The following is a 22,528-nucleotide window of genomic DNA, read 5'->3' on the forward strand; positions in this document are numbered from 1 at the left end:
GCCTGAACCAGGAGCAGAAACTCCTCCTACAATGTCTCTCCAGTGCCCTCTACTGACAGCTTAATGTTCTAGCCAACAAAGGAAAAATATTTAAAGGGCCCAGATCCATGAACATGGAGCCAAAAAAAGGATGAGGAGGAGCTAAGAGACAACAAATCAATAACCAGCACATCCATCCTTCTCCCTCACAATCCCTATACTTTACTGGTTTCTTCAAATGTCTGTTGTCTGTGACTTGGTATTTGCATCCTTCTTAGTCAGGGCTCAGTTCGGGTTCATACCATTTTTCTCTTGTTACATCAGCCTTCTGTTCTCCAGCTTATCATCTTTGTCTTCTATTTTCTTCCTATAAAACAAAACTAATGATATTAGCTATAGAATTAAATTCAAACAAGGCTCTTCACAATATGGCCATAGCCCATCTTTCTAGTGCTTTCTTTGGTCACTAAACTTTTTACTGCATCTCAAACATTCCAAGCCCTTTGATGACTTTTTGTTTGCCTTCTTCCCCAAGGTTTCTGCCCCCATCATTTGTGAATTAAGTGTTATTTCAGTGAAGCCTTATCACTTAGGAAATTAGTTGTTGTGTTCTCTTATGACTTTTTAAAAAAATATCTCTGTAATAGCAGTTACCTTATTGTATGATAATTATCATATTCATATGTACCTTATTTCTCTTTATGTTCCTAGGACTTGATACTCATTATGTAAGGGGCATAAATTTCTGTCTTAGTTAAAAATCTGCATTTCCCTTTGTATTATAAATAGACTTTTTGGTTTCCCCATTTTAAAAGATAAAATATCTTTGTAGCTCTTGAATATCGTAGTCCTTCTGATTCCATTATAATAACGTGGTTTATATTCTACAGTTTTTCTTACCTTAAAAAGCACCTTTTAATGGCTTCCCTGGTGGCGCAGTGGTTGAGAGTCCGCCTGCCGATGCAGAGGACACGGGTTCGTGCCCCAGTCCAGGAAGATCCCACATGCCGCAGAGCGGCTGGGCCCGTGAGCCATGGCCTCTGAGCCTGCGTGTCCGGAGGCTGTGCTCTGCAACGGGGGAGGCCACAACAGTGAGAGGCCTGCGTACCGCAAAAAAAAAAAAAAAAAAAAAAAAATTCACATTGTTTCAATTGATAAGTACTCTTCAAGTTAAATAGCTTGATAATAATGCTTACTTGATATAAACAACAAGGACCTACTGTATAGCACAGGGAACTGTATTCAATATCTTGTAATAACTTGTAATGGAAAATCTGAAAAAGAATACATATATTTATACGTATATAAGTATATGTATATATAACTGAATCACTGCTGTATACCTGAAACATTGTAAATCAACTATATGTCAGTAAAAAAATAAAAATTAAAAAATAATAATGCTTACTTGGTTGAATTAATCTTTTACAGCCTATACTTAACTTAAGGGACCTTGGATTATCTGAATTAAAAATTGGACAAATTGATCAACTGGTAGACAGTCTACTTCCTGGAATTTGTAAGGACAAAAACGTTTCTTCCCATTGGCATACATCTCATGTATCTGCACAGTCCTTCTTTGAAAATAAATATGGTAAGTTAATATATTTTGTGTCCCAATGAAGGTAAGCCATTACAGTACTATTGATAATTTAATTGATACCACTTATTTTTTTTTTGATACCACTTATTAATACACCTCTGGTTTCCAGTGTTTCATTACATTGTTGATTAGAGGTTTTTTTTGTTTTTTTTTGATTAGAGTTTTGAAATTGTCTCTAGGAAATAGCAATTTTTTGTTTCTCCGTGCTCTTAGCTAAAAGTAACTTTAGCTAGACATATATATTTTTACCTCTTGGTTTGAATTTAATTTCATTGGCAGCTATATTTGTAGATCATATAAAAAAAGATAATCTAAAGGACAAGTGATAGACACTAATATGATGAAGAAATGTGATTAAATTTGCAATGCTTTTAGATAAAAATACAAAAAGCAGAGTCATACATGGGCAAATGAAAGGCAAAACTCATTTTGGTTTTTCTAATATTCGGTAAAATTATTTGTTGTATTTCATGACTTTTTTGTTTGACCGTTAGAAAATTTACTTTTTACAATTTCCCTCCAGGTTGCTTAGATATATTTAGTACTTTACGTTCCTCTTGCTTGTACAGACAACATTCAAGAACTCTTAAACGAATTTGTTCAGATCTTCAGTACTGGCCAGGTATGAAGCAACAGTTGTACTTATTTTGAAAAAAATAATAGATTTATTTAATCTATTCAGATTTGTCTTTTTAAATGATATTAATGATTAGAAACATTCATTTGTAGCTCACAGTAGAACTTGGAGAATATTTGGAATCAACTAGTTTGGGTATATCTCTGTAATTTTTAACCTGGGAAATATAACTAAATTTTGAATGTGAGTGACAAGTGCCACAGTAAAGGAAACTCTAGGGAGCTCACGTATACCTGCTCCAAAACAATTAAGCACATTTGTTTACTTCTCTCATTTTCAAAATCCCATTGCAATGACAAAAAAAGATAAAAATAAGAAAAAAGTCAGGGCAGCAGCAGAGGGGTTTTGTAAATGGACCAGAAATTTGATGACTTTCTGGAACTTGTAAAGTAGACGAAACCCCATTGATATCAAAATCCAATATGTATTCATTCATATTTATTTAATATCAGGCACTACTGATAGGTGTTAGGCGAGAGTGATAGTTATGTAACTGAAAAAGACATACGTTATCAACCCTCATGACGCTTATAGTAGAGTGACATGAAGGAGGTGTGTAATGCTAATTCCAGTAGAACTTAGGAAAAATCCCCAAGTTCTAAGTCAATAATAGTGAGCTCTGGGGTAGCTGATTTAGTGAAACAGTTGAAAGATTGTGAAAAGTGGGCCAGTCACAGAACAGATCTGGCTTGCAACTTTTAGACAAAAGAACACATCTCTAATAAGGTGTCCGTGTGTGTATGTTGAAAGGGGACTCCTGGTTTGAGGGTTGATGCCAAAGAGAGAAACAAGATAGTAACTCAGGTTACTTTGGACTTGAATCATACACTAAAGGTACCTGCTCATTTACCATAAGTCCATGTTTTGTAGTCTAAATATATTTACCACTTTGATAGTTTTGAGGACTACTGTCTGCAGTCAGTACTGATCATTGTGTTCTTCTTTACAAATACAACTGGTTTGCAAGAATCTCCACGTTTGAGGAAAATTTATAGCATGAAGGAGAGGCACCAGGTTGGGCAAAGAAATCTCTTTTGTAGTTCTTTGAAGAAATGGTTAATGTAGAAGACAGAAGAATACTTAAGAAGGGATGATACACTCAGTTTTAAATATTCAAGGAAGAAAAAAACTGAGCATGTATTAGGGTATGAAAAATATCTTAATAACTTTTTAAAAAGTTAAAACTCAAAGGTCAGATTCTCTGATCATATGATAAAACTGAAGTCAAATAATAGAAAAGATACCTAAAAAAAATTCCTAAATATGTGGAAATGTTTAAAGATACTTTTCTAAGTGTCTTGTGGCTGAAGGGAATTGAAAACAAATTACAGACAATTATTCCTGAACCACAATGAAAATCTGCATATCTAAATCTTTGGGTTGAGGACAAACTGAAGCTGAAAGCATTGTATGAATTTTAGGAAATAAGGAAGATGGGAAATAAATTGATTAAATATTTATTTTTAGAATTTCTTTAAAAGAACGTGAGAAATTAATATGGATAAGACACATTAAATGAATATAATGGCAAGAAATGGTTTTACTTAATTTAATCAAGAATCAATTTAATTTGAAAAGAAAATAGAACAAACAGTCTGATTAAGAAATGAGAAAATACAGTGTTAGAAGTGAAAAGTGGGAACTGTCACAGATAATGAAGATTTTTAAATTGTAATGTATATAATTTTATATTGTAAATAAAAATAAGTTGAAACATAATTATTTGAGTTATAAATTACTAGCAAAATTGACCCAGGAAGAGATAAGACAATAACTATAGAATTTGAAAGATAATATCTTTCAAATATAATCTCTTTGCCCCAAAGGCACTGGGCTCAGATGGTTTTATGGCTGTATTCTGTTTTCCAAGGTCAGGAGTCTTCCTGTTATTTAAAACTTTTTTAATAAAGAAAAAGATAGACTAGGCTTCCCTGTTTATTCCATGAGACGACTGATACTAAAATATTAGTACAAAAAGAATACAATAGATTAATTTCACTTAATCTAGATATAGAAATCCTAAGTAAAGTCTAAAAAAGCACATATAGAAATATCCTAAAAATTATGATTAAGGAATACAAGAATGATTTAACATTAGGAAGTATGTTAATTTATCATGTTAATTGATTAGACAAGAAAAGGATTATTATTTGTGTATGATAAAAAGGCATGTGATATATATGCTAATTATTATGCTTCCTAAAAACTTGTAGAATAGATACTTTTAAAATTTCTGAAGTGTATCTGTTAGGTTCTCATTAATATGAGAAACAGGATGTCTAGTATCCTGTTTTTGTTCAGTAATTTGGAGATCCTGAAATATCTGATTAAAAAGAAAAAGGAAGTTTTATATAAGTTAAAAGGGGCAAAATTATAATTAGGTGATACAATTGTTTACCAGAAAATTCAATAAAATCAACTGAAAGGCTGCCCTGGTGCCATAGAAGATAAATGCATAAAAATCAATCGCTTTTTTTTTTTTAATCCTAGCAATAGGTTTTATTTACAGTTCGTTCAAAATCCATGAACTCTTGTACCCTGACAAGAAATATGCAACATGATATATATATACACTCACAGATGTATATATGTATGCATATGAAACCTGACTGAAAGAAATAAAAGAAGAGCTGAGTAAAATAAAGTGAGAGAGTACTGTAGTCCTTTTCAGAAGAACTTAGTGTTCTAACATTGTCAATTTGCACCCAGATTTTCAGTGCAACTCCAATCAAAACTCGAAACATTGGTTAGGAAAATAAAGAGTTGATTTTAAATTTGGGCATAAAAAGGGAATCAGATTATTTTCTTACACCTTAAAAAGTTCCAGAGAACTGAAAACAAGTAGAAGTATTAGATGAAGTCAGTAAACTGCCTTTAAAATCTTAGTGTGAGGATGAGACTCTTTAATCAAAGCACAGTGAACAAACCACTAAAGATTAAAAGACATGGCTTCATTAACCTTACAAATTACTGTATCACTTAACTAAAGACAAAGACATTAAAATAAATGTTTGAAATATACATGACTAAAAGTATATCTTAAAGTATATCCATATTCTGCAAATGAAAATGGAAAAATATGAAAGGTCATGAGTGCTCAGTTCACTAAAGAAATAAAAATAATCAATAAAAATTAAAAATGTGGGTTTCCCTGGTGGCGCAGTGGTTGAGAGTTCGCCTGCCGATGCAGGGGACACGGGTTCGTGCCCCGGTCCGGGAGGGTCCCACATGCCGCGGAGCGGCTGGGCCCGTGAGCCATGGTCGCTGAGCCTGCGCGTCTGGAGCCTGTGTTCCGCAACGGGAGAGGCCACAACAGTGAGAGGCCCGTGTACCGCAAAAAAAAAAAAAAAATTAAAAATGTTTTCAAAAATTTTCCTCACTTCTAATCTGAAATGCAAATTGAAACAAAATGTTACTTTCTGCCCATCAGATTTTGTACAAATTAAAAAGATTTTTATTTATATTCAGTGCTGCAAAGGATATGGAGGAAAGGACACTCATATTCACTCGTGGGTGTATAAATTCTTGACAGCATCCTTTTGGAGGACAGTTTCTTAGTGTTAAACAGTTCGGGTCTCACAGTGTCACTTTTAGGAATGTAGTCTGTGTGTGATGAAAGATAACATGTACAGGATTTTTAACTGCAGCATTATTTTTAGCAATAAAAACTAGGAAACAGCTAATGCCCATAGTAGGGAAGTAGATGAGTAAATTGTCATAGCCTGATACATGGGAAAACTGTAAACAGCCATTAAACTGAATGCACTGCCTCATCTGTTCTGGAAAATGTCCATGATAAATTGTTAAGGGAAAGAAGAGAATTGTAAAAGTTATGTACTATTTTTATAGAAAGAGCATGTTTTAATACATAGAAGTATAGTCATGGAATTGTTCAATTGGTTACTTCTGGAACACTTCAGCACACTTGTAATTAAAGTCATTAAAACGGATTGAATCTATAAATCAACTTTACTTTTTCTTGGTAATTTTAAAATGTAAAAACAACAACAAAGAACTGTGTAAAAAAAATGAGATAATAACTAGGATGTATGGGAATAGTGTCAGAGTTTTGATTCTTACGCATTTTCCTTATAAAAATTTAAAATGAGAAGTAAATATTATACTGTTTGATTCAGTTTTCATACAGTCTCGGGGTTTTAAAACTTTAAAATCAAGGACACGACGTCTACAGTCCACTTCTGAAAGATTAGCAGAAACACAACATACAGCACCATCATTCGTGAAGGTAATTAGACCTTTTATGCTGTTGTTTGAAAAAGCAGTAATTTTCAAGTTATTAAAAAGAATGTTCAATATCTGATTTCTATTGCTGACTAATAGATTTTCTTCCATCTTTCCACTGTTACTGACTTCTTAGGTAGCAGTTGTTTTACCACCATACCTAGTACCTCTAACATAGTATCAAAATGATTTCAAAAACTTAGTTATTTGTGTATCTCTGCCCAATAGACTGAAAACATTCAGATGATTGGTTATTTATCTTTACATCTTCAGAACTTATACAGGACCAAGTATATGCAAGGTGCTCAGTAAACATTTAATAAATGAATGAGGTTTTTCCTCCAGCAGAAATAAAGGAATGTGACCTATTCTAAGCCATTAGAACCCTAAGTCAACATGTGACCTGTTAAATGTTTTCAGTGTAGTTAGTGGTCTTATGTAGAGAGTTTCTCTATATTAATTGATGCAAGTATAGGGTCCAGTGTTAGTTTCCTAGCCATTGATTATTTATTGTTGAGTCTTAATTCTTCTCATTGACAATAAAAATGTTTAATTCTAGAATTTTAATGAATTTTTTTGTGAGTGGTTGTTATATTTTGGGGGAGTATTATCTGTATAATCAGCTGATACTGATGTATTGTTTGCGTATTTAGGGGTTTCTTTTGCGGGACAGAGGATCAGACGTTGAGAGTTTGGACAAACTCATGAAAACCAAAAACATACCTGAAGCTCACCAAGATGCATTTAAAACTGGTTTTGCAGAGGGTTTTCTGAAAGCTCAAGCACTGACACAAAAAACCAATGGTGAGTTGATTTGACAGCATCCATATTTAGGGAAGAATATCTGAAAGAAAGTTATAGTCCTGCCTTTAAGTGATTATAATAACTTTTCTAACAATTTCCCAACATTTTATTGGTTATATTTCGTTATATTTGTATCTTAAGCTGTGGTGTAGAAGTGGGAATATCTGCTGGCACTTTTCACTTTCTGAAGTGAGAAGCCAAAGTCAGCGATAGAAGCATGAGTGGCTTCATGAAGTTTTTGGTAACAGGTGCTGAAAGGCAATCATGGAGATTATGCAAAACATGCCAGGCTCCAATATTGCACGTGGTGAAATGTGATTACCGTCAGTAACCTAATATTTGCATTTCATTGATATGTCATTTCTCATTGATATAATTTGATTTAAGGCTTTTTCTTTTTTCTCCAGATTCTCTAAGAAGAACTCGCCTGATTGTCTTTATTCTGCTGGTAGTTGGCATTTATGGACTCTTAAAAAACCCATTTTTATCTGGTAGAGGCTCTTTATATTTATCTGACTTTTTTTTTTGTCTTTTATATACTCATTTCTTTTTCATAGTTGGTCTATCTAAGGCTTAGAGATAAGAAAACATTAATGTTTATAGTTCCAGAGTCTAGGTCTTTCATTCCTAAGTCAAGACTTCTCAGATTGGGTCACTTTAAGATTGTTTTTTGCATTGAAATTAAAGTTCCAAGGATTATGTTAGAGTTGTTTTTTGCATTGAAATTAAAGTTCCAAGGATTATGTTAGAGTGGAAATGTTAGATCTACTTCTGGTAGTGGTTAGTTCCCCAGATTTTTAGAATATGATACCTATCCAATAATAAAATTTTAAAAACATGTAGAAGAATTTTATAATAGCAATACAAAGTGTAATAGTCATCTGTTTCAAAGACAATAATAAATTGAATTTTGTAAAAATTAACTTATATGGAAAATTACTTTAAATAGAGTCCCAGATTTTCTCAGTTTGCAAGTCTAAAATGAAGTAATAATGTCAGGTTTAAGCAGTTCCAATTGCTTTTTCAACTGTCATTCAGTTTTTACCCCGTGTTTTCTCCTTTCTTTATGATGGATTACCTTGAGAGAAAAAAACTGATTTACAATTAAGAACATTGGTTGACCTGTATAAGGAATCATTCCCAGAACTTGAATGTAGCCCCAGTTATTTTAAAATTTGTTAGTGACATCAAAACTGAGATGAGGTTTTAACATCTAGGAATAGCCTTTTTATATCTAGATCTGCCTTCTCTTGTCTCCGTTTTTTCAAAAAAAAACCAATATAGGGATGATAGGTGATATCAGCAGGGTGGTGGAGGGGTGGGATGAGCTCTGATGATTATTCCTTTGTGTTTCTTAATTATGTACAATGGAGTTTGAGAACCATTGGTTTAAATTTTTATTATTCGATATAAGAAGAGGAAAATTCTTAGTTTTAATTGGAAAGGCAAAGGTGTCATTTTATTATGAATCATTTATTCCTTGAATACCATCTCAAAATCCAGAAGACCTAATATCTACTCCTCACACTGATTAAATATATGTGAAGTTAGATATTTAATTTTTCTGGGCTTTCTTGCATCTGAAAAATAAGGTAGTTAGTATTTTATGAATCTATCAAATATGTAAACATTTGTTTATGTCCCTTTAGTCCGCTTCCGGACAACAACAGGGCTTGATTCTGCCGTAGATCCTGTGCAGATGAAAAATGTTACCTTTGAACATGTTAAAGGAGTAAGTTAAAAAGTTTACCTTGATCTCCTCAAACATTATCTTAATTGTATTTTATTATTCTAAAGGTTGAAATAATAGAAAATATATATATTGGTTTCTGCCCCATGTTCCTGGCACAGACGTCCTAAAACCCTTGTCATTTCCAAAGTGCTAAGAGCACCAGGAGCATCTTTTGTTTTACTGTTTGGTCTTTGACCCCGGTTCCTGACACAGGGCTTCTGAGTCCCTTAGAATTTCCTGGGTGATAGCAGTGTCCTTTGTTCTTTTTTTTTTCCGCCTTGGCCACACTGCACGCAGCTTGCCAGATCTTATTTTCCCAACCAGGGATTGAACCCGGGCCCACGGCAGTGAAAACTTGGAGTCCTAACCACTGGACCACCAGGGAATTCCTGCAGTGTCTTTTGTTCAAATGAGGTGGTTCTGGGTGGGTGCCTGGTTGGGGGCCAGTCACCAGAAGGACCCAGCCATGATTAGGGCCTTAGAACTTTCACCTCCACTCTGTTCTCCAGAGAGGGGAGAGGGGCTGGAAAGGGAGTTAATAATTGATCATGTCTATGTGAGGAAACTCCCATAAAAATCCCAACAGATCCGGGTTCAGGGAGCTTTCAGTTGGTGAACACATGGAGGTGTGAGGACAGTAGCGTTTTCAGAGAGGACGTGGAGGGGCCTGTGCCTCTTCCTATGTCCCTTGCCCTACCTGTCTCTTCCTTCTGGCTGTTCTGAGTTATATCCTTTCATAATAAACCAGTAGTCTAGCACCTAAACTGGTTTCCTGAGTTCTCTGAGCTGCTCTAGCAAATTAATCAAACACAAGGAGGGGTTGTGGGAACCTCCAATTTATAGCCAATTGGTAGAAGCACAGAGACAACCTAGATTTGGGATTGGCATCTGAGGTGTGTGTGTGTGGTGCTAAGTCTTGTGGGACTTTGGCCCAAAGATGTGTTTCACATTCACCCCTTCCCAGGTACTTTCTTTTTAACGCTGCCCAATGTACTTGAGCTTTCTCACTGAGAGTTATTTAAAGTTGTATAATGTGAGGTTGCAGGTTGGCTGCAAATATGTTATTACGCCAGTGTAATTTAAAATAAATAAATATGTGAAAGTACACATGCAAAGGCATTTTTAATTTACATTGGTAGCCAACATTTTTAAATTGAAGTTTCACCCACAAAAAGATTTCCGGATTGTTTGTTCATTTGTTTTTTGAACATTGAAGCCTGGAGTGCTAGGCCTGTATTCTTTGGCAGAGCCATGTTGTGGTTGTCTTTAAAGGGACTGTTGCTTTCCAGTTCAGCACATTGCCACCACTATTGTTTTACATCTGGCCTTCTGCACTCATTGATTGATACCGTTTTGCCACTAGGAATTTGCATTTGTGACTTCTGGTTATATGCTGACTAGGAAAATGGCTCACCATTTCTGATAGGCATCTTAATCTTATATCAGAGTTTTAAAGTTGAACTCGTTTTCTGATTGCCATTTTTGTTGGCTGGATTGGGCTTTATTTTTGCTAGGGATCTCAATTCTGCAATATTTTATATTTTGGAGATTAAATCTCTTAAATTTTTTTTACCACAGCCATTTATAAAACAATATTAGTACACTATAGCTTAATTTTTGTCACTGTCCTTTGGCATTTGTCAGGAACTAAGTCGTTTATAATCTAGTAGTAGTTCCTTGTAATGAAAATGATCTCATAACTAATCACAAATTAATGTTATAACTTAAACACAGACTCCCTTATCATTAATATATAGTAAGTCCACATAATTTGCCATTGAAGCTTATAACCAGGTCCAAAACAGTTTTGGATTTGAAACTTAATAGGTGACTCTTTATATTAAATGCCACTGACACATTTAACGAGAATTTTGAATATAACAGTTCTTTTTAACCAAAGGAAGCAGTTAAAAAGGGTTTTTGTTGGGATATATAAGGAGACTTCATATAACTGGCATTGAGGGTCGGGAGAAAACTCTGAGTATTTCTAAAGGGGCCTTTTTGTATACTTTCACTGAAACAAAAAGCCAAGTTAATTTAATCTGCAGTTAAATTTATGATATTCAAAGAGGGTATCTTGGTAATATAATAATTACTTGGTAAATTGTATCACTTTAGGTGGAGGAAGCTAAACAAGAATTACAAGAAGTTGTTGAATTCTTGAAAAATCCACAAAAATTTACTGTTCTTGGAGGTAAACTTCCGAAAGGTAAGATATCTTCCCTTTCACATAACTTGACAAAATACTGTAATATGTCACTAATTTAACTTTTATCAGATTTGATTAAAGTTTAATTCTTAATTGCTATTTTACAAATAAGTGCTCATTCTGAACATACTGTTCTGTAATCTTTTTTTTTGGTAATTTAAAATTTTGTTTTAATTTCAAACTTTAAGTAAATTGCAACAATAAATAGTACAAAGAACTCCCTCCAGGGCTTCCCTGGTGGCGCAGTGGTTGAGGGTCCGCCTGCCGATGCAGGGGACATGGGTTCGTGCCCCGGTCCGGAAGGATCCCACATGCCGCTCCGGCTGGGCCTGTGAGCCATGGCCGCTGAGCCTGCGTGTCCGGAGCCTGTGCTCCGCGGCAGGAGAGGCCACGGCAGTGAGAGGCCCGCATACCGGAAAAAAAAAAAAAAACAACTCCCTCCATACTTTTAACTCATGAGACTCAAAATTTTTTTAACATTTTGTTCTATTTGCTCATTCCTTTCTTTACATAACGTGTAATTTTTAAACCATTTGCAAGTGAATTATAGATGTCATGCTCCTTTGCCCCTAAATACCTCATTGTGTATTTCCTAAGAATTACGGATATTCTCTTTACACCATTTCAGTACAGTTATTAAAATCAGGAAATTTAACATAGATCCAAAACTATTAATCTAATTCAAAGTCATATTCAAATTTCAGCATTTGTCCCAATATGTAAACAGTATTTAAATGATATAGGAGAATTAGTTAAGGAGCAGATCCTGAAGTGAATCATTAGTAGAGACAAATACATTTTGGCTATGTTTCAAAATATTGGTCATTGATGTGCCTTCAACTGCAAAGCTATATAAATTAATAATTATTTGTTATAAGTTCATGTCAGGCTTTGTTTCTGATTTTTAATTTGAACCGTTCTTGTTTATTTTTTCTTTTAGGAATTCTTTTAGTTGGACCACCGGGGACAGGGAAGACACTTCTTGCCCGAGCTGTGGCCGGAGAAGCTGATGTTCCTTTTTATTATGCTTCTGGATCAGAATTTGATGAGATGTTTGTGGGTGTGGGAGCCAGCCGTATAAGAAATCTTTTTAGTAGGTTTTAACGTATCTTTCATACAGTACTAATTTCTCTTAACTTTAGAGGAAGAGTGTTTCTTACCCTTTCTTTGCTACCTGTTTCTGATTGATATAGTTGGCTGAAATTGTAGGGTTCCGGTTTCGGATAACTTAGTGTGTGAGCTAAAATAGAACTGTACTTTTTTCCCCCAATTAGTCGGAAGAGCTAGTGGAAGTGCTAGATTGCTGGGTGAGCCTGGGGGCCTCACCAGTTTATTGAAAAAGCTGTTACTTTTATTAGAAACAAAAAATGCTTCTCAAGATGTTGGCAACAAGTCATAGTATAGACATCTGTTTCAAACAGTGTACTTCTCCCTTCAATTATAATTTATATTCCAGTTGGAGGAGGAATACCTCCTTAGCTATGGGAAGTAGAAGTATTTGAGGGACTGTGTAAGCTGGTCTCCTTGTACACAAACCATGCATTTCCTCCCCAAAGTATCATATTCAGAAAGCCAAAGATCACAGATACATTTAGGGATCCCATAGTAGTCACAGAGCCAAAATGACATATCACTCCTTGTTGATTACAAGGCAGAAGTTCCTGGACAATATTGTGACCAGTAGCTGTTTTAATATCTGTAAGAGCTTTAGCCCAGGCTGAAGTGCTCACCAACCACAAAAAAGTGACAACAAGAGTAACAACAAAGTCAACCATGGGAAGTTTTCGACTATCACGATACACGTTCGTGTAACCAACATAGAGCAGCGATGCAGTATAGGAAGACAAAGACTGCAAAAGTAACATAGAATTGTGCAGAAGAAGAGTAATCTCCAATAAGGACATGATTTTTCCAATCTACATCACACATATTTACACCTTGATGTGCCTGAAATGATGCTTCATTCAACCTGAATTGATAACCCAAAGTAGCTGTGATCGTTTTATTGTCAGAAACTTTAGGACGACAAGCCACTTGAATTTCTGTTTTGCCCTTAAAACCTCCACAGGTGGCAAAAGCAAAGATAGAAGCAATCCACTCGAGGACCTTGATGAAGCCGAGCGGCTTCTTGAGCGGGTTGAGGTTGAGCTGGAAGCAGGACATCCTCTGAGGGAAGGAGGGAGAGAGAGTCAGGACGGTGGGGCGGAGGAGGAGGGGGACCGAAGAGACAGAGCCGCCTGGCCGTGAGAAAGGGCAAGCGGGGCGGGCCTATCAATTCTTTAGTATGTATTTAAAAAGTATTTGCCTCAAATCTGATTGTATATGGTTTGTACAACTAGGAAGAATGAATACTCAATGGTATAATTTTTTTTTTCTTCTGAGGCTACTGTTCTTAAATCAGTTTAAGAAGGACCTCCTTTTATGTATTTTCTCCCTACTGAATGTCTTTTCTTGGCTTTTTAACTGTCTTACAAGTTGTTAAATATTTATGCAATTTTATTTTAAAAGTGTTGATTTTATTAAACTTATTTGAATCTTTTCTGTCTTCTTAGGGGAAGCAAAAGCAAATGCCCCGTGTGTTATATTTATTGATGAATTAGATTCTGTTGGTGGGAAGCGAATTGAATCTCCAATGCATCCATATTCACGGCAGACCATAAATCAACTTCTTGCTGAAATGGATGGGTAATTGAATCTTCCTGTCTTTAGAATTTGGTGATATATTTGGTAGCATACCAGAGATAGGAAAAATTTTGTTTATAGGCAACAGAGTAGTCCCTCGTGCAAGAAGTAATGACAAGCTATTTTGACTATTGTATTGTTTTTACTAATGGGATCATTGATAATTGTTATATCAACTTTTCTTAAATTAAAAAATAGATTTTTCATTTACTGTAGCATGACAGGAAAGCAGTGATTCCAGCTGAAAGTAGTAGTCTCTTTGGAGATGTAAAGGGAGAATACCCTTATCCCTGCACTGTTTGTGACTAGCTTTGAGTGTTGCTGTAGATCAAAAAAATGTTTCTTAAAGTCATATAAGACATTCTGGAAGTCTAGGAGCAAATAATTTGAATTGGTAAACTTGAAAATAATTTTTCAAAAATCAGTCAGAGACTCAAGCTTTTTGTGTCAGGTCATCTCTTCCTAACTAGAAAAATTATTACGAAGGTATGTAACCACAGATGATTTGGTGATTTATTATTAACACTTTTATTGAAGTGCACTGGCATTTTAAAAAACAATTAGAGATGCCGTATCATTTTGGGCTTTAAAAAGATCAATCCCTTTTCTTTGCTGTCAGTAAGATTAATGATAAACAGTTTTGCATAGAACATTTCTACATGTGTGCTGTTTTAATTTTCAATGAAAAGGTCCTTTTTTTTTTTAATAGTTTTAAACCCAACGAAGGAGTTATCATCATAGGAGCCACGAACTTCCCAGAGGCATTAGATAAGTAAGTATTAAAATTTTTGTGATATATTCTAGAATAGTGATGAACTTTAAAAACATTGTGCTAAGTGAAGGAAACCCATCACAAAACATCACATATTATATGATTGCTTTTATATGAAATGTCTAGAATAAGCAGATCCATAGCAACAGAAAGTAATTTAGTGGTTGCCAGAGGTTAGGGAAAATGGGGAATAACTGCCAATAGATTCGGGGTTTCTTTCAGCTGGAGGAGAGGGGGAGGGGGTAAAAATTCTCTAAAATTAGATTGTGGTGATGGTTGGGCAACTCTGAATATATTAAAAACCACTGGGTTACACTACCAAACGTAAAATAGATAGCTAGTGGTCAGCAGCGGCGCAGCACAGGGAGATCAGCTCGGTACTTTGTGACCACCTAGAGGGGTGGGATAGGGAGGGTGGGAGGGAGGCGCAAGAGGGAGGGGATATGGGGATATATGTATATGTATAGCTGATTCAATTTGTTACACAGCAGAAACTAACACACCATTGTAAAGCAAATTTGTACTCCAATAATGATGTTAAAAAGAAAACTACACTGGGTTTTCGACTTCAAATTCTATGATATGAAAATTGTATCTCAGTAAAGCTGCTAAAAGAGTCTTCTCACAACTTAAACATCACAAAGCTTTTGGGTGGGGGGTGGAGAGGATTTTTAGAATAAAATTTACTATAGTTTAAAATTTTTATTGGTTTTATTATATAGAAGTTATTCCTACTTTCATTTGATCTAATAGTTAGTTCTTGCCTAAGACTCTAGTTTAACATTTTGTACTTAATAGCAGTAAGATGGATGTGTAGCGCTCATAATAGATTGCTGTAGAATTATTTGTTCCTTGACTGGCTGACTTGCATGTCTTTGTCTCTGACGGGTTGTATGCTATCTAGATGCACACATTTAACTATATGAACCTTTGTTCTGCCTTCCGGTTATTGAAACTGTTATTTGAGCCACGTTTTATAAGGAACTAATCTGAATATTTATGTTCAAAATAGATATTCGTTGCCATTGTCTTTCCATCTTCTCTTTAGGATGTCATTCCTCTTTAACTTGACCTTCAGCACAGTCAGCTTATTAATTTATATTTTCTTTTTGTATTCTTCCTTTAGCGCCTTAATACGTCCTGGTCGTTTTGACATGCAGGTTACAGTTCCCAGGCCAGATGTGAAAGGTCGAACAGAAATCTTGAAGTGGTATCTCAATAAAATAAAGTTTGATCAGTGTAAGTCTTAATTCGATGATACAGACATTATCTCCATAAAATGGTAATATATCAATCCACCCTGTTTGTGGTCCTTACTCAGGATGTCTTAAAAGACAAATTCCTTTAAATGTCTATTTTTCTCTCCTCTTGTTTGTCCATAAAGTCCATTTCTCAATTAATGTGTATCCAGAGATTCTGTCATTTTGAATCCCGATTCTAAACAAAGTTTTCTTTGAGTACTTAGATAATACTTGATGAATCTATGTATAAATGTTTCTTTAGATGAATGTAAAATATAAAATAATATAAAAGCACCTGTATATTATGAGCATAGTACCGTATGATATAGTCACTTTGGGGCCAAAAGAGGGGAAGCAAACTATAAAACAAAACACATGGAAATATTATAGAACCACCTGAGTAATAAAAGCAGCTATTAAAGCTGCAGTATTTTCAAAGATATCTGAATCAATTCATAAAACCAAATATGTTTCCGATAATAAGGGGGGCTATTATGTCCAAAGTTATTCCAAGATGAAATTCTGAAAACAAAACGTTGTCTATGAATGTGCTTTTTCAGTTTGTGGTTAGGCCATAATTAAAGGTTTGTAAATCGTTATCTGGCAACTCTACCTTTCTTTGTTTATCACAAAGTTATTTAAATGTAAGAACTTTTGTCATTTGTCCCAATGACAATTTTAATGGTGTGTTTAATAGCAGTTTTGGCTTTTTCCCCTTAGAATTTAGTGAAGTAAGCTTTTGTAAAATTACAGTTCATGATGGCTATCTTCTTTCTTTTGCAATGTGAGTTCTTTATGAAGAGCTTTTTATTAGCTCTTCTGAAATTTTAATATTGTGTCCTGTCTGCATATAGCTGTTGATCCAGAAATCATAGCTCGAGGTACTGTTGGCTTTTCTGGAGCAGAGTTGGAGAATCTTGTGAACCAAGCTGCTTTAAAGGCAGCTGTTGATGGAAAAGAAATGGTTACGATGAAGGAACTAGAGTTTTCCAAAGATAAAATCCTAATGGGTAGGTTTTCTTTTTTTCTTCCTTTTTTTCCCCTATCTTATACTGTTCATTATGTTAGAGGAAAAATTCTTTTTTTTTAAATTGCCACTTGGTAATTTTTGGTTTGGTGGTACTTCACTCTATTTATTTATTTATTTATTTATTTATTTATTGGCTGCATTGGGTCTTTGTTGCCGCATGCGGGCTTTCTCTAGTTGCGGCGAGCGGGGGCTACTCTTCATTGCGGTGCACAGGCTTCTCATTGCGGTGGCTTCTCTTCTTGTGGAACATGGGCTCTAGGAGCGTGGGCTTCAGTAGTTGTGGCTCACGGGCTCTAGAACTCAGGCTCAGTAGCTGTGGCACACGGGCTTAGTTGCTCTGCAGCATGTGGAGTCTTCCTGGACCAGAGCACGAACCCACGTCCCCTGCATTGGCAGGTGGATTCTTAACCACTGTGCCACCAGGGAAGTCCGAGAAAAAAACTCTTAATTTTGAGAGAAAGTTTATAAAAAATAAAGGTATAGAAACATACAAATACATACTCTAACAGAGCAACACAGTTTGGCCTCTTACAGAACAAATATATTGTAACTTATATTACACTCTTTGAGGGGCATGAGTGCCCATGTCTTTCCTCTTGTCTGATATTGCTGATAAAAGAATAGTTAATTTTACTGTTTTTCAGTATTTAATTTTTATTTTAAATCTTGAATTGCCTTCAAAACAGGTTAGTTATGACATTCCTGTTAAATTAGAAGTTTATTTTCTAGAAATAGAATTAAGCTTTTCCTTTTGATATAAGGATTGAGATGATAGTTTTTACAGTTTGGTTTTCAGTTGACAAATTATGGTTTACATGTGTTGTAGAGTGGAGTCAACTCATTTTTTAAACTTTCACACTTTTAAAATATTTATTAATGATATTAAATCATATTACTCTAAGAATGACTTTGAGGCAAAGGAGCTTCATTCATTTAAATATACCTTCCTAATGGAGTATTTTACTTAATTAAATTTTTATTCTTAGGGCCTGAGCGTAGAAGTGTGGAAATTGATAACAAAAACAAAACGATCACAGCGTATCATGAATCTGGTCATGCTATTATTGCATACTACACTAAAGATGCTATGCCTATCAACAAAGCTACAATCATGCCACGAGGGCCAACACTTGGACATGTGAGTATCTTTAGTTTTTCTTTTCTTTCAGATAGTGCTCCCCAGGAGCTTATATAGGAAATTGCTGATGAAAACATTTCAAAAGAAAATTCAGCTACTTCCTAGGTGTGTTGATACTTTCTTCTTTAACTTCCTCAACTGCCTTGAAATCAGACATACTTGTGAAATTTATCTGCTAATAAAGGATATCCTTAATATTTCAGATAATATATTTACATTATGAAATGTAATTCAGGAATGACAGCAAAATATAATTCTTAAATATGTAGTTGTTCTTTTCCCCTCAAAAGAAATTATGTATCATAGTGACTGGTTCAATAGTTTTTCTGAGTTTTTTCTCATTGAGTAGAAGTTTCATTTTCATATCTAATTATAGACATTTTATTTTTATTTATTTAATTTTATTTTCGGCTGCGATGGGTCTTCTTTGCTGCATGCGGGCTTTCTCTTGTTGAAGCGAGAGGGGGCTGCTCTTCATTGCAGTGCGTGGGCTTCTCATTGCAGTGGCTTCTCTTGTTGCAGAGCACAGGCTCTAGGCGCGCGGGCTTCAGTAGTTGTGGTACATGGGCTCAGTGATTGTGGCTTGCAGGCTCTAGGGCGCGGGCCCAGTAGTTGTGGCGCACAGGCTGAGTTGCTCTGCAGCATGTGGGATCTTCCCAGACCAGGGCTCGAACCATGTCCCCTGCATTGGCAGGCAAATTCTTAACCACTGCACCACCAGGGACGTCCCTATAGACGTTTTAAACATTTTTGTGCAACGAGGGACAAACAGTTGTATTGCAGCATTAACTACTTATTATTTATAAACTGCACTTTTGCTTTCCTCATTTTATACATAGCTGGTTTGGTCATCAATCACCATGACCATCTCTATTAAATGCCGCTGAGCTTTCAGCATCATGGTATTAAGTAAGGTCATGGGAGACAAATGATAATTCAGGTTAATTAATGTAAGTGTTTCAAAACTGTGTCTGAATTTTTTCTTTGTTTTTCAATTGTCTAGGTGTCCCTGTTGCCTGAGAATGATCGATGGAACGAAACTAGAGCTCAGCTTCTTGCTCAGATGGATGTCAGTATGGGAGGAAGAGTGGCAGAGGAACTTATATTTGGAACTGATCATATTACAACAGGTTGGCTGTAAAGAATAGCTTTGGTTCAAATTGTGTTTGTTGGTTTAAAGATTTTTTTTTAACTTGAGTTTTATGTATATTTTAAAATTTTAGGTGCTTCCAGTGATTTTGATAATGCAACCAAAATAGCAAAGCAGATGGTCACCAAATTTGGAATGAGTGAAAAGGTAATGGCTAATTTTAATCCTTCCTCATGTATCAAATGTTGATGTGCCAAGTGTCTCTTTGTGAGATAGGGCTCTCATTATAAGTTGATAGATTTTCCCCTATCTCATTCCAGATGGATTTAACAAAGCTTACTCTAAACTAAATGTCATTTTCTGAGAAATGTAACATACTCTTTCCATTCTAGTTGCTCGAACAGTAAGAGTTATTACTTCATGAATTAACCAAATGATAATATAAATTCTTTAGCTTTTTTTATTCATATGACATCGAAGACCTACTTGTTGAGCTTGCTTACTTTGCCCTTTCCACATACTTCACGTTCCTACATTATCACTGTGGCTCCATAAAGCAATTCCAGTACTCTGTGAAGTGTGGATTTCTGGACCAGAATAGCTGCTAAGGTTTTCTAAGAAGGTACTCAGAACAATACTTAGGATTTAAAATTTTCTCTCTTGCTCACACTTTTTAGTATTATACTTGCAGAAGAATAATGAAGTTTTTTTGCCCTCAAGGGCATTTTTATATTGTATTTTTTCCTTGCCCCCATGATATTTATTTTCTTATGTATAAGATAGTACTTCCTCTGTTACATACATTAGTGTTGGAGGTTTTTCTGTTGGATTTCTTTCTTTTCATTGATTTTAGCTTGGAGTTATGACCTACAGTGATACAGGGAAACTGAGTCCAGAAACTCAATCTGCTATTGAACAGGAAATCAGAATCCTTCTGAGGGTAATGATCTTTTTTTTTTTAATGTTTATCTATTTAGTCAAAATGTGCCTAAATATTTGGGTGCTTGCAAAAAACCTAAAGTTCCTCTGTTTTATAAAGTTAATAGGTGCACCGTTGCTGCCGTGATTAAATATGTCATAGACTGGATCTTTGACATAGACTGGAACCCCTGATCATAGACTGGATCTTTATTTTATTCTGGCCATAGGCTAAGAACTATATATATATATATGTATATATATATATATATGTATATATATTTTTAATAAATTTATTTATTTTATTTTTGGCTGCATTGGGTCTTTGTTGCTGCACTTGGGCTTTCTCTAGTTGCAGTGAACAGGGGCTGCTCTTCATTGTGGTGGCTTCTCTTGTTGCTGAGCCCGGGCTCTAGGGCGCGGGCTTCAGTGGCTGTGGTGCGGGGCTTCAATGGTTGTGGCGCATGGGCTTAGTTGCTCCGTGGCATGTGGGACCTTCCTGGACCAGGGATTGAACCCACGTCCCCTGCATTGGCAGGCGGATTCTTAACCACTGTGCCACTAGGGAAGCCCAGAACAATTTACATTGTGATTTAAATATTCAGTTCTACTTTAGCTGATATATTTCTAATATTTTATATATTTTCTTTAATTTGATTATTTTACTTGGACATGGTTATGTTCAAAATGTCTAGTAATTGTATTGTGCTTATGTGACCTGTGTTTCTTGGTGTTGGTAAATTCATTTTTACATTTTCCACCCAATTTTATAAGGACAAAAATATAATTCACTAGTAAAATATTGGCATAAACATTATACAGGCAAATATGACACTGCCAAAAATGAACTGTTATTACTGCCATTATTCATAAGCTGATAAACTTAATTCAGACTCACCTTTGGAAAGAGAGTTGAAGGATTTAAGTGAAAAGTTCAAGGTGGGTTGCAAAAAAAAAAAAAATCAAATGTATGGAAGTCAGGGATCACCTTTAATGATACTGTATTACAGTATTGAGAGGTAAGTGTTTTACCAAGTAAAAGAATGGAAATTATATCTTTTCTGGCCATTCTAGATTGAATAAATTGGTGAAATCTCAAGAGGCAAAAGGAGCAAACTCCCTTTCCTTTTAGCACGTATTTTGAAAAGAGAAATAGATTTCTGTGTTCACAGACCTTATTTAGAAAGCAGATGAGTACAATGTATACTTTATTTCTTAAGTAGCTTTTTGTTTAAGTAGTCCTCAGTTATCTCTATGATAGATTTTGAGGTTAAAAATATAACATTTGAAAGTATGAAAGAGTTATCTTTAGGGAACCAAGCTTTTAAATGCTTTTATCTTTCATAAATAGAAGTCAATAGATTTTATAGTTTTTTAGGGTACATAAAGGCTTTTTATCTCATTTAGTGTTTTTGCTTCTCCTAAGGTTTCTGCCTCTTACATATCTGCTTTGTATTTCAGGATTCGTATGAGCGAGCAAAACATATCTTGAAGACTCATGCAAAAGAGCACAAAAATCTAGCAGAAGCTTTATTGACCTATGAGACTTTGGATGCCAAAGAGATTCAGATTGTTCTTGAGGGGAAGAAATTGGATGTGAGATGATAGCTCTTGATGCATTGTTGGTTTTATTGCAAGACCATAAGTAGCACTGCAGTAGTCGTATTTTGCAACACTTTTCTCCCATTCTTGGTATCACTCAAGGGTGTGAAACACTTTGTCAGTCTTTTGTCACATTTGTCTAATTTTGATTATTCTCATGATGGACACCTACTGCAAATAGCAATTTATTAAAGAAAATAAAGAACTATCAGGATTGAAAACAGCTTGTTTGAGAAATGTCAATCAGTTATTAAGTTGAAAATAAGTAATGATTTTATGGTTGGTTACAGTGCTAGATGTGAATAGAAATTGTGCCTTTAGCTCTTGGGAAGTATTTTTACTTAGGAAAATAAAATTCTTGAAGGATTGTCTTTATTTCTAGATAGTACCACTTATCTTTGATAAAGAAATGATGCTATTTGGCTATTGGTAAATCATATTTCTACATACATCAGTGGAAACTTCATTAAGATGCACTTAATTATGATCTAGATTGACCATATATAAAGTGTTTTTTTAAAAATCTAAGAGTAGAGAACTGTGAACCTACAGATACAATTGGAATTTAAACGATTATTATAAGCTTTTTAAAATGCAGCTTGCATTTTCATGGTCTTTTTTTTTTTAACATTACTATCACTCTGAAAATGAAGTTTATTTCAGAGCAGCAGTATTTTGTTAAATAAACAAGTAACACACCTCAAATTATGAATAACTATGTAATTATGCTTTGCATTAAAACCAAAATAAAACCAAAAACCCAGTCCCGTTCAGAGTGAACTTTTGAATTATGCTGTGTTAGAAATGGAAAGTTGTGTTTATTTTTCAGTCAGATTTTGTGAATATGAA

The 22,528-nt window shown here is 34.9% G+C and overlaps 1 protein-coding gene and 1 pseudogene across 2 annotated transcripts in view; one reads left to right on the forward strand and one right to left on the reverse strand.

Annotated features, from left to right (window-relative positions):
* The window catches only part of YME1L1 (YME1 like 1 ATPase), a 30,810-nt gene extending 8,368 nt beyond the window's left edge, over window positions 1-22,442 (forward strand). For both annotated transcript variants that reach the window (XM_089903854.1, XM_022580343.3), the window contains 17 exons: window positions 1,411-1,573; window positions 2,106-2,204; window positions 6,356-6,465; window positions 7,115-7,265; window positions 7,673-7,756; window positions 8,915-8,997; window positions 11,116-11,206; window positions 12,147-12,299; window positions 13,759-13,891; window positions 14,598-14,660; window positions 15,787-15,899; window positions 16,756-16,911; window positions 17,918-18,069; window positions 19,073-19,199; window positions 19,293-19,366; window positions 20,013-20,099; window positions 21,539-22,442. In XM_089903854.1, coding sequence (XP_089759980.1) covers window positions 1,411-1,573; window positions 2,106-2,204; window positions 6,356-6,465; window positions 7,115-7,265; window positions 7,673-7,756; window positions 8,915-8,997; window positions 11,116-11,206; window positions 12,147-12,299; window positions 13,759-13,891; window positions 14,598-14,660; window positions 15,787-15,899; window positions 16,756-16,911; window positions 17,918-18,069; window positions 19,073-19,199; window positions 19,293-19,366; window positions 20,013-20,099; window positions 21,539-21,682 — 1,983 coding nt within the window. In that variant the 3' untranslated portion in view covers window positions 21,683-22,442. The remainder of the gene's footprint in view (window positions 1-1,410; window positions 1,574-2,105; window positions 2,205-6,355; window positions 6,466-7,114; window positions 7,266-7,672; window positions 7,757-8,914; window positions 8,998-11,115; window positions 11,207-12,146; window positions 12,300-13,758; window positions 13,892-14,597; window positions 14,661-15,786; window positions 15,900-16,755; window positions 16,912-17,917; window positions 18,070-19,072; window positions 19,200-19,292; window positions 19,367-20,012; window positions 20,100-21,538) is intronic.
* Window positions 12,637-13,041, reverse strand: LOC111178015 (synaptophysin-like protein 1 pseudogene; annotated as a pseudogene).
* Window positions 22,443-22,528: the final 86 nt, after the last annotated feature.

This window comes from Delphinapterus leucas, chromosome 2, assembly GCF_059928025.1.
Source record: "Delphinapterus leucas isolate spDelLeu-1000000601 "Yukka" chromosome 2, BTC_Dleu_Yukka2, whole genome shotgun sequence".
Taxonomy (NCBI): Eukaryota; Metazoa; Chordata; class Mammalia; order Artiodactyla; family Monodontidae; genus Delphinapterus; species Delphinapterus leucas.